Source organism: Oryctolagus cuniculus, chromosome 5, assembly GCF_051225735.1.
Source record: "Oryctolagus cuniculus isolate XC-2025 breed Fujian yellow rabbit chromosome 5, ASM5122573v1, whole genome shotgun sequence".
NCBI lineage: Eukaryota > Metazoa > Chordata > Mammalia > Lagomorpha > Leporidae > Oryctolagus > Oryctolagus cuniculus.
Genome location: NC_142871.1, coordinates 36,194,155 through 36,206,944, shown reverse-complemented (window position 1 = coordinate 36,206,944; position 12,790 = coordinate 36,194,155). Strand labels below are relative to the sequence as shown.

Sequence of the window (12,790 nt, the reverse complement as noted above, 5' to 3'; positions counted from 1 at the left end):
TTGGCTTCCACTACTTTACTCAGACCATCAGCAAGGAGCTGGATTGGAAGTGGATCAGCAAAGACAAAGACAGGCACCCACCTGGGGTCAACACTGTGACATATTGGGTAAGGCCCCTGCCTGCAGTGCCAGTGTCCCATATGGGTGCCAGTTCGAGTCCCAGCTGCTCCATTTCCTATCCAACTCTCTGCTATAACCAGGGAAAGCAGTGGAAGATGGCCAAATCCTTGGGCCCCTGCACCTATGTGGGAGACCTGGAGGAAGCTCCTGGCTCCTGGCTTTGGATTGGTGCAGCTCCTCCTGCCATTGAGGCCATCTAGGTAGTGAACTAGTGGATGGAAGACTTTCTCTCTCTCTGCCTTTGCCTCTCTGTAATTCTGCATTTCCAATAAATAGATAAATCTTAAAAAAAAAAAAAAAAAAAAGGAACAGGCACCCTGTTAGGAAACTATCTATCTAACTATCTAACTATCTATGGCTCGGTCTATACCCTGATTTACATCCCAAGCTCTAGCCCCTGCCGCCATTGCTGAAAGTCAGGTAGCCACATGGCCCAAACTACCTGTGCCAAGCTCCACCCCCAAGCTGACGGGATTCACTACTCCTGCTTCCCTGCCCGCCCTCAGGCAAAGTTTTAAAAGGGCCTGTTCCTGAACACTTGCTCTCTTGGCTACTCTCTGCTCTCTTGGCTCTCTCTCTTGGCTCCTCTCTTCCTCTTGTCTCTCTTCTCTCTCCTCTTTGTCTCTCTCTCTTACAGTCTCCTTCTCTCTTTTTCCCTCTTCGCCCCTTCCCTCTGGTCTACTGAGTTTTCCCCAATAAACCCTTTTCCTTACTCCAGGGTTCGGTGTGTTTTGTGATAGCTAACACACCCATCATTTGAGATCAAGTATTGCAGGAAATACATTTACCCAGTACATCACAATGCTGGCTCCCTGTTCTTTAACTCTTTGTGTCTTAATTGACTGTAATCAAGTACCCTCTGCATATTCAAAATTTACCCTGTAAATTTACAAGTAATGGATATTAGGATGACCCAGAAAGAGATAAGATACCTATTTACCCAGATTATGGTGGCTAACATTACCTGTGATCTTCTGTCTGCAAGCTGTAGACCTGGAAACACCAATGATGTAGCTTGAAGGCCTGAGAGCTGAAGAGATAATGGTGATAACTCCAGTCTGGGTCTGAAGGCTTTGGAACCAGCAGTGCTGAGGGCAGGAAAAGATCTACATCCTGGCTCAAGCACTTAGGAAATGAGCAAATTCAATCTTACTCTACCTTTTTGTTCTAGTAAGGCCCTCATGGGACTGGTCAATGCCCCCTCACATCAGGGAAAGCCATCTGCTTTACTCAAACTACTAGTTCTATTGCTAAATATCCTCCAGTAACACCCACACAGACATACTCAGAAATGATGTTTAACCAGTTAGGTGGGCATCCTGGGGCTCAGTCAAGCTGACATATAAAATTGAGCATCACATGATGAAAATAAAATTTGCATCCATCATAGCAATTAACACAGATTTTTCTATTCTATTTAAAGATATGTCCACTCTACATGTACACACATATACTTAAGCACACAACTCCCATGAAAGAGTTTGTGCTATACTGAACGTGCAAAATGAAAAACTTGCACACATACACCCTATTTTGGTCTGTTTTCTATTAATAACATAGTATCACATACTGGATAAATTATAAGGAGATTTGTTTTGGCTCATAGTACTGGTCCAAGGCCAATGGCCTGCATCTGGTGATGGTCGTCTTTCTGGCGGAATCCCAAGGTGATGCAGGGTATCAGTGGATGAGACAAGGAACACATGTGGGTGTATTCTGCTCTCTCCCCATCTTCTGTGAAACCCTCCTTCATGGAAGTTCCACCCTCGTGGTCTACGTCATCCGAGTCACCTCCCAAAGGCCTCATCTCTGATTAAATTTCCATCCTGTTATATGTGACATATTCACCTTAATTGCAAGGCTAATTGCCCACCCCAAATTTTTATCCTCTTAATATTTCCCAATGGAGATTAAATTCCAGAGTGGGTTTCAGAGAGGACAAATCATATACAAAGGCACAAACCACGTTCAAACCATTGCACACTCATGGCTTTTTCAATCTTCAGTTTATTTGTTGTTTCAGAAATTAATGACTTTTTTTCTAAATTGGAACTAAGAGATCTTTTTCCTCCCTCTCTTTTCCAGACTAATCCTGAAAGAACCTGATGAAGGGATTCATCGTAACTTCCCAGGTCCCTGACCTAAGCGTGGAGGGTCCTTCTCAAACACTCTTCCATACAGGGCCATGACTAGGACTGGCAAAGGAACTCCACTTCGGCTCCTCAGACGTCCATCTCTTGAAACCTGACCAAAGAAAGCAACAGAGATTAATTCCAACACAGAGCTTGGTACTCAGACCAGAAGCTTTCTCTGGCAACATCCTAAAGCAGCGCAGAGTAGCAAAAAGCACAGAACTTGGTGTCAAAAGACCAAGATTCATGTTTCAGGTTTAATATTAGCCAGAATTTGGGTAACAGTGGAGCCAATAAATCTGTGGCAAATGTGCTCAAATAAAATAATATATTAAAAAGTATTCTTAAAACTCCCAAAACACTATACAAAGATTAATTTTTTACCATCATTTTAACAACTTCTCATAACACACCTATGAATGAAGTTGTAGATGCATTATTTAATTCACCACATTTAACTTGAAACTTCTACACATGGCAGAGAAAGAGAACATTATTACCAGTGATCAATATTTAACTTCAATTTCTCTATGACTTCACTGTTGCATTATATCTCAGTCATATTTATATAAAAAATTAAGTGTAAATTCTCCATCACAACCTAAAAGCAATCTAAAACCACCACTGTGATTTATATCATAGTTTCCATATGTCTTTAAAGTGCCTCTTGTAGGAGTGGGTGTTTAACCTAGCAGTTAAGGCACTTGCATCCCGTATCAGTCACTGGGTTCAATTCCCAGCTCCAAATTCTGTTTCCAGCTTCCTGCTAATGCAGTCCATGGAAGGCAATGGTAATGACTCAAGTAATTGAGTTCCTGCCATCCACAGGGGAGATCTGAATTGTGTTCCCAACATCTAGCTCTAGCCCCAACTCAGGTCCAACACCAGCCGTTGATGACATTTAAGAGTGAATAATCAGATAGTAACTCTCTGTTTCTGCCTGTTTCAATGATTTCTGTTCTGCTGATTACCCTAGCTGCCTGAAGATCACCTAGAAATCACCTGAAATCTCTTACCTCATAATGTTTTTCTGGGGCAAGCTGAGTGCCACTTAGAACAATCTGTGGGAAAACATAACTCGTTCCGAATGTGCCACTAAGAGAGAATTCTTCAAACTTTGTGAAAGATGACCCCACGGGCTCTCCGCAAGTTCTCAGGTCAGTGGTCTGGCATTTCAGCAATGTGCATACCTACACAGGAAAAGAAAAAGGAAGAAGTAAGAACACTTGCAAATATTTTCTCATCTAAATAACGCATTCTCAAAGAATAGAGGAACTTTCAGTTGCCTCTAAAGCAGCATTTTTCAGATTGCAGGTCACAACTTATTAGTGAACCATAACACTAATTTAGAAGGTCAGGCTTAGCTTTTTTTAGAATATGAAGCCAAATGCAGCTGACAAGAATTTTAAAAGTCATAGTGCATTGCTCATAATCATAGCTAATTCTAATAATTCTTCCATAAGCTATTTTTTCAATTAAGTTTCTTTTAACTTAGTCACATGTCCACTGGGCTGCACCAAGTCATGATGTAAAACATTCTTTTTACTCTGGACTCGATTTGGAAAGTTTGGAAATCACAGCTCTGAAGTTACCTGATGGAAAGAGAATACATGAAAGTGGCAGCTGCTTAAACTTGAACCTGGCCGGCTGAGAACTAATCCGTCTGCTATGTTTTTTTAATTTACAGCCATAAAAATTAATTCTGTTCTTGCTAATACTGAACAAATAAAGAGTTCTGGGAGAAAAACAATTCAGTGATAAATATAGCATTACACCAACTAACTGAATCCAGCACAAGCTTTAAAGAAAGGCAATGATGAGCTAGAAGAGAAACTAATAGTAAGGACAATGCAATGTGTTTCAGAGTTTCTACCTGTAAGTAGTATTGGCCTTCTACTGTGTGCAGCCCATCAAAGGCACCTAGTGCATAGGCCTCATCAATTCTCTTCTCAGACATCTTGTAGGTTAAGTGACAACACAGGTCTTCCTGGCAAACTGTGATTTCCTGTGTCTCTCTTAAGTTCAGTGAAGGTGAACTGGTCGAAGTAAATCATTCCCGGAAAATCTGACTGCTCAGATGAAAATGGTTTGATACTTCTGGCATAAGCAGACCAATCAACAGCCGCGGGGTAGTCAGGCTCACGGTGAGGCCGGGACTTCAGTTCTGCCAGCATCAGTTGGCCGCTCTCGGTTTCCATGTCATAGTGATACACCTTGACTCCTTCTGGGGCATAGATCCCACTCCCTACAGGCAACATAAAGAAATGCCAGTATTGGCTTCAAAATTTTTGTGGTGATAAACTGATAGACTATTCCTATGTAGGAGCCAGTGTTGTGGTGTAGGTGGTTAAGCTGCTGTCTGTGATGCCAGCATCCCGTATAAGCACTAGTTCAAGTTCTAGTTGGTGCACTTCTGATCCAGCCCCCAGCTACTGCACCAGGGAAAGCAGTGGAAGATGGCCCAAGTGCTTGAGTCCCTACCACCCACATGGGATACAGGATGAAGTTCCTGGCTTCTGGCTTAGGCTTGGCCCAGCCTCAGTCTTTGTGGCCATTTGGGGAGTAAACCATCAGATGGAAGATCCCCACACACCTCTCTTTCTGTCATTCCCTCTTTCTGTAATTTTGCTTTTCAAATAAAATAAACATATCTTTCAAAAAAGAATATTTTTACTTAGAATTAATTGTAAAGTTATTAAAAACAAGCATTTTCAGGATAGGGAAATAGCTGTTACATCACCTTGAATTCAGTTTGATTCTACATCATCCATTAAGTATGATTGGCACTGAAATTACCACTTGATGTGTGGGGCTTGTCTTCTTTTTATGTAAGCTGTCCTTTTTAAAGCCAATTTTTTTTATTTTTTTTATTTATTTGACAGAGCTACAGACAGTGAGAGAGAGAGACAGACAGAAAGGTCTTCCTTCCATTGGTTCACTCCCCAGATGGCCGCTGCAGCCAGCACTGTGCCAATCCGAAGCCAGGAGCCAGGTGCTTCTTCCTAGTCTCCGGTGCAGGTGAAGAGGCCCAAGCACCTGGGCCATCCTCCACTGCCTTCCTGGGCCACAGCAGAGAGCTGAACTGGAAGAGGAGCAACCGGGACTAGAACCCGGCGCCCATATGGGATGCTGGCACCACAGGCAGAGGATTAACCAAGTGAGCCACAGCGCCAGCCCCTTTAAAGCCAATTTGACATCAAACTAGAAAATCCCTCAAACATGAAGAATGATTTTAGCTCTCTGGTGATCTAACTAATTTGTGTTTGGAATTCTTCATCCAGATCAATGAGTAACAAAGCAGGCAAGAGGGGAGCTTGCATCACCTTGGATATAGATACTATAAACTCTAAAACCCTGATTAAATTTAAAGTGACTTTATCACTTCAACAAGAAGATATATTTCAATATTACCCAGGGATATTTGCTGGGAAATTCCTTAGATGTGGCTTTGTGCTTTTTACATGACTTGACTTCTAACTACAATTTCCCTTCATATAATTTTCAGAGAATCATATTTGCTTCATTTATTCACAAAGATAGTGTTCCTGGGGCCTGGTGTTGCAGCACAGCAGGTTAACCTGCCACCTGCAACACCAGCATTCCATATAAGCCGCCCCAGTTCATGTCCCAGCTGCTCCACTTCTAATCCAGCTCCCTGTTAATGTGCCTGGGAAAGCCCCTGCCACCCATGCAAGAGAGAGTTGGAGTTCCAGGTTCCTGGCTTCAACCTGATCCAGCCCCAGCCATTACAGCCACTTGGGGACTGAACCAGCCAATGGAAGATCTCTCTCTCTCTCTCTCTCTCTCTCTCCTCTCTCTGCCCCCTTTTCCTCTCTCTTCTTTTCCCTCTCTCTCAACCCTCTCTCTCTGACTATAATTCTGCCTTTCAAATAAAACTTCTTTTTTAGAAAAAAAGATAATATTCCATAAGTAGAAACCCATGCTACTATTAATCTTGAAATATTAGAGTTAATAAGAGAATCAATAAAGAAAAGTATGGGGGCTGGAGTTGTAACGTAGTGAGTTAGTCCACCTCCTGAAACACTGGCATCCCATATTGGCACTGGTTTGAGTCCTGGCTGCTCAATCAGCTTCTGATCCAGTTCTCTGCTAATGCTCCTGGTAAAGCAGTAGAGGATGGCCCGAGTGCTTGGGTTCCTGTACCCACATGAGAGACCTGGAAGAAGCTCCTGGCTCCTGGCTTCAGATTGGCCCAGTTTCAGCTATTGCAGCCATTTGGGAAGTGAGTGGCATTTGGAAGATCCTTCTCTCTGTCTTTCCCTCTCTCTGTAACTCTGCCTTTCAAATAAATAAAAATAAAGCTAGAAAAGGCAAGGCAAGGCAAGGCAAGGGAAGGGAAAGGAAAGGAAAGGAAGGCAAGGGAGAAAAGAAAAAAAAAGAAAGAAAAAAAATAAAAGAAAGAAAAGGCTTTCAAATCCATGATGCCCCAGTACAGGCACTGCCACTTTGCACAGAGCCGGCATGAGTTACCTGTCATGTGCATACTGGTGTTGTGGGTATTTGCTGCAAGCAGGTTGACTCTCATGGCTCTGGCCCAGGCCGAATGGAAAGGAACTGCTGAGAGTAGGGGCAGCGTGTTGTACCACGCAGTAGGGTAGAGAATGCTGTCAACTTGAAACTCATCCACCACCACCACAGCTGGGTCATGAGAAAAAATGTCGAAGCAGGTGAAAATCCCAAACTTCCCAAAGGGAGTGTCAAAAGTCACAAGTTCTGAATCCTTGGGGAAATCAAATTGAATTTCAGGTGCAAAGAGATTGTACTGTTAACAAAAGCAAAGAAGGGAAAAATAAGTAAAAAAAAAAAAAAACACTAAATAAGTGTGATCAATATTCATAGAATCTTTCCTCCTATGAGAGTTGATGCGCATTATTTAAAATTGTTATACATGAATTTGGAGGTCATGCTGTTATGTAATTGCCTGTGAGTTTTCTTTTTTTTAATAGAGTAATCATTTATCTATCTTTATTATGCATAAGAAAATAAATAACAGATGGATGTCATCCTCGCAAGTGGAGGAAACAGCAAGCCTGTGAGTTTTCTTAATGTGACATTAATCAAAAAAACTTCATTTTTCTATAATGAATGAAACCATCTTTATAAATAATATCTAAAATGTAACTCTGTCTTAAGAAGTCACAGATTAAAATCTCAAATCTTACAATTTTCAGTTTATCTTCCATTGTACTCTACATTTCAACAGCACTATCTGAGTGAAATCTAACACACATTAAAATAAAATTTATTATGTCTCCCTATAATGCTAGGTTAGTATTAGCAAAGTAAAATAGATTTAAAATTAATTTAGACAATGCAATAGTTAGGTCTTGTTCATTAGTGAGCCACTATAATTTTATTTTTTTCAGCTTGGTTATTATTCCAGAACTTCATTGAACCTAGGCTCATGAGTCCAGCATCTGCTTTGCTCAGGTTTTATCTGGCCTCATATGTGCATGCGGGTGCTCCGGCATCAGCTGCATCCTGCACCCATCTGCCTCCATCCCCTGCAGTTCACGGAGGATCTCTTGTTCCTCCATTTCCTTCCCCTGTGCTAGCCCAGCCTACCTCCTTCAGTCTTTAGCTCGGGAAGGCATATGACCTGTTTGGAATCCAGGAGTGTTAAGAACTTTATAGGCTTTTAAGAAAAAGAAATGTCTTCTTCCTCTGGATTTTGTTTACTAAGATGTGAACACTGTGTTGCTGTAGCCATGTAGCTCTTATAGAAGTCACCTTGAGGAAAAAACTGAATTAACGGGCTAAGCGAGCTGGAGGATGGAGGGTATCTCCTGAGCCTCATGGGGAGAGGCTGCCCCTGAAAAGACACCTAGTTCTGTGATATCTTTATTTCTCAGGAATATATGTAAGGAAATCCTATTTTTTAAACAGCCAAGCTCACTTGGAGTTTTCTTCCACAGTAATCAAAACAGTCCTGATGGAATAAATGATAACTTCACATGAAATATTAACAACTTGAACTCTAAAACTAATTCTGATACTAAACCATGAGTGAAACAGCATTCCTCATTTCTCAGAGACTATGCAAATCATGAGATTATTGCCGCATCTGTTTTAATACTCTGTCACTTGCCATTTTTGACACGTTCAAACTCAGAATTCTTCTACCAGTATATAAAAAAAGGTATATGGAAAAATAAAATTAAGACAGAAGTTTATTTTGCTGCAAAAAAATTTTAAATCATGTTTAGTTTTTCCATAATAAGCATTTTCCATAAACTTTTAAGAGACTCCCTTTCAAATAGAATGCAATAATTAAAAGAGGCATCCATAACAGTTCTCTCCCCAGCATTCAACAAATAAACTTCTACCCATATCACAGGGAAATAAATCAAATTTAGTTAAGACATAAAAGTAAGTCTCACCTTGTGGTAGCGTGCTACCAGCTTGCCCTCAGAATCGAATACCACATCCGTGTTATACTGGTAACGGCCGTCACGGGGGCACTGAGGGTCACTGGCATTGCATGGCTTCTTATCTCCAATATTTGCCACAACATAGATAGAGTTGTCCCTGGCCAGACAGCTGAGTCTTTCTTGCACTGGTGAGTAGCCAAACCTAATTCAATAGGCATTGCCTCAAAATTATTGTATTTAATGATTTCTGAAATGTCAAAGTGAGACCTGATTTGCCCACTGCACAACAGCTCTAGATGGAGAACCAAGAGAATAGATGTAAAACTCCACATGTGGGACAGACATTTGCCCTAGTGGTTAAAATGCTGACTAGGTCACCCCCATCCTACATGGAAGTACCTGGATTTGATTCTTAGCTCTGATTCCTGACTACAGCTTCCTGCTAATACATGCCCTGGCTGGAGCAGTGGTAGCTCAAATAGTTGGGTACCTTCCATCCATGTGGGAGACCTGGATTGAGTCCTTGGCTACCGGTTTTGGCCTGGCCCAGACCCAGTCATTTTGCACCTTTGGGAAATGAGCCAGTGAATGGGATCAATCTCTCTCTCTCCACTCCCCTTCAAGTAAACATTTTAAAAAATGGGGTTTCTTTAGTGTTTCTTATTAGTTCCTCATTTTTTAAAAAAGCCCAAGGAAACATTCAACATGTTAGCATTCTAAATGGTAATATTTAAAAACCTAAGGATGGTCATGTGGTCTTCATTGTCTTTTTTTGAGGATAAATATTACTAACGAAGAAACTGCGGCTTCTTTTTCTGTTACCATTATATTAAATACTAGTTTTCTCCCTTTGATGATGCAGAACTGAAAACTTCCTGTTTGAATGAATGTCTGCAAGTCCCACAATGGTGAAGTTTCACCAGTCACTTATCTTCCCAACTTTAAACAAGCTATCTAAAGTTAAGTATCAGGTTTACAGAACTCTTTCACTCACAAAGCTCAGTTTTATCAGTCCATTCAAATAGAGTATAGTTTAGGAGAAGCCGGTAAAATTACAGCAAATATTTATTCCTTCTTGTTTTGGAAAGAGACTCATAAGCAAGTAGGCACTGAGTCATAGCTTCATGGTTTCTGTTAACACAGATCATGCAATATTCGAAAAATATTTTTCCATGGGTGAAAATCCCCGGGTGAGGTTTGACTCACATAGAAAAACTGGTATGTTGTAGTGCTGAACTTGACTTTCCAGTTGACTTCAAGCAGTCAAAGTTATTAAAGTTCCTTGTGTGTAATAGATGTGATTCTAAACAGGTGCATGTAAGTGTAAAATTAGCAAATGAAATGGCTCTCCAAGGCATCAATTTCACCATTTGAAGGAATTACACATAAACCATTTTAAAAGCAACTGTATCTATTCTATTTTATAGATATTTCTTATTTATTTTACATATTTTCCTTAAGAAAATTATGTCTTAATTATAACCATTAATAATTGCTAAAATCTTTCAAGGCACAAGAACACAAAGAAATTCAGACTCAGCTCTTTCTTTTACAAATAATAATAATATTAATAGCAACAGCTAACATTGGAGACTAGAGCACTAGAGTGCTTCATGTGTGTTACTTCATTTGACACTCCTGTTCACTCTGTAAGGGAAATAGGAGAGTGAATTTTATATCTGCATTTTATGGATAAAGGAACAGGAGTGTCAAGCAGGTTATACACCTCCCATTCCTCTGCTAACAGGTGGTAACAATGTGGTGACAGAGAAGTGCTTTCTTTCTCAAGCCCCATTGATTGCATTTTAAATGATGATGATAGTAAAACTCTTTGAAAACATCGACTCATTCATACTTTTACATTCTTAGTAGTCCTGATTGAATTATCATGTGTTTGGGAGCACCAGGTCCCAGTTATTACAACCTCCTCACTTTGCTGAAACACAAAGGCATTTATTATAAACATTGTATATACGCATACCATTCTTTAAAGAAAACTGTTGCAAATCACCAACCAAGCATTATTATCTCAAGTCATTTACCAAACAGAAGACATCCCAGATCATACACATTATGAGGGATTAGAACATTTAAGTCCAGTGCTATGGATTGGTTATTCGTCAGCAAAATTACTAGTAAACATCATGAATTTGCTATTGATATTTTATATCACCACCATTTTTTGTTCAAAAATCAAAGGATAATGACATGATGTTACCTCTTTGGGTCTCTACATGGAATCCAGTTTACTTTAGGGTCTGGTATATCCTCCAGATAGGGGTATATACTCTCCCTGGTGAAAATCCAACCATAGATTCCATCTTCTGGGGTCACAATAATATGTGCACCCTGCTCAAAACAAATGAGAACAAAAAAGGTTTCTCATAAATTCCAAATACCCACATTCTTATCAAGTTGCAAGTCTACTTTACAACATCCCAGCCAGTATAAAAAGGACAATACCTGCTTGGCTGCCAACTTAACTACTTTCTCCAAGACATCTATGTTCTTGTTCATCAGGAGCAAAGCTTCTTCTTTTGAAACAGGTGTTTCTGTTCTGTTTGGTAGTATAACAGCATGTTCATACACTGCAGCAGTAAAAGTGTCCAGTGCGCCAACACTCAGAACAAAGAAGGTAAAAATTACAACACATTTTGGAAAATGTGAAGTGATCATAACTAAGATTTAGTTAGGTTATTATGTTTTGCATTGCTGGAAAACTTTTTGTGTTAAATCCCTGCCAGTGACTAGCTACTTATATTTTCCCACAAATGTGTTACGCAACTCCACATTGAGAACGGATGTTGTGTAAGAAAACTGACAGCCAGAAGTACTAAACTGGATTTACTCAAGTGTTCAGTGCTGTCGTTGACATTGTCCAGAAGTTAATCCAACTCTAAATGCAGAATTAATGAGACAACCAGATGAGTCCACCCGAGCCCAAAACACACTGGAAATTGAACTGTTTCTTTTAGAAAACATAATTTCCTGATAAAACAATCTTTCCAATAATATAGCCAATATTAGAATATTCTAGAAGGTAGCCATCTCAGCAACAATTTGTTGAGAATTTTATGCATATGGCCATGAACAACACAAAAGTGCTTTAAAAGGCACAATTTTGGGGCCAGCACTGTGGTGTAGCAGATGGGGCCGCTGCCTGCATTGCTGGCATTCCCTATGGACACTGGTTAGAGACCCGGCTGCTCCACTTCTGATTCAGCTCTCTTCTACAGCCTAGGAAACAGTGGAGGATGGGCCAAATGCCTGGGCCCCTTCACCCATGTGGGAGACCTGAGGAAGACACTCTCTCTCTCTCTCTCTCTCTGTGCCTCTCTGTAACTCTGCCTTTCAAATAAATAAATAAATCTTTTAAAAAAGTAAGAGAGAAAAAAGACCCAATTTTAGCTGACTTCACAAAATGGTAAAGGAGAACAGACATATCCAATAGTTGCTAAAGACTGGTCTCATTCTAAAAGACAAATATACACAAAAGTTGGCATGACTTTTGTATTTTTTAGAGAATATTGGCAGAAACTATGGTTGCTGATTTCTTTTGGAAAATCTGCCTAATAGTCTGAAATAATGGAACTATATAGCTTAACACTTTAACTATAACTTAACACATAGACAGATTAGAACATTGTCAATGATGGCGATGGTGACTGCCAACTGAGTTGAATCTCTGAATTTCCCTTGGATCTGCTGGCACTGCCAGATTCACATGAAGAAAACCAAAGAGTGGAGGCTTTGGATCCACACAATACATTAGCAGGGAGCTGAATCAGCAGTGGGGCATCTATGATTTAAACTGGCATTCCAAGATGGGATGCCGGTGTTCTAGGCAGAGGCTGAACTCACTCTGCCAGAATGGCTGCCCTAGTTGTTTTATTTTACCAGTTACATCTAAAGATAGTACATCCCAGGGGTGAGGCCGGTAGTATATATAAAGTATCCTGTTGACTATTGTACCTCATCGCCCAATATGAGTGAATATTATATACGGTTGAACAAATGAATATTTAATGAAAGAGATCATTACCTGCCAGGCCAGGATATTCTGTGTTTGACCATAGCAAATTTTTGAAAACTCTTTTTTGTTTTGAGAGGAAATTTATTTTAGTATCTTCTACAGTTTAAAACAAT

At 40.2% G+C, this 12,790-nt stretch overlaps 1 protein-coding gene across 1 annotated transcript; it reads right to left on the bottom strand.

Annotated features, from left to right (window-relative positions):
• Nucleotides 1-2,109: 2,109 nt before the first annotated feature.
• Nucleotides 2,110-11,375, bottom strand: LOC100344919 (vascular non-inflammatory molecule 3). Its single transcript, XM_002714826.6, is given in 8 exon segments — nt 2,110-2,364; nt 3,269-3,442; nt 4,126-4,252; nt 4,254-4,497; nt 6,744-7,035; nt 8,654-8,846; nt 10,863-10,993; nt 11,108-11,375. Coding segments are annotated over 8 exon segments (1,503 nt in total). The 5' UTR covers nt 11,321-11,375; the 3' UTR covers nt 2,110-2,235.
• Between the last annotated feature and the right edge of the window lie 1,415 nt (nt 11,376-12,790).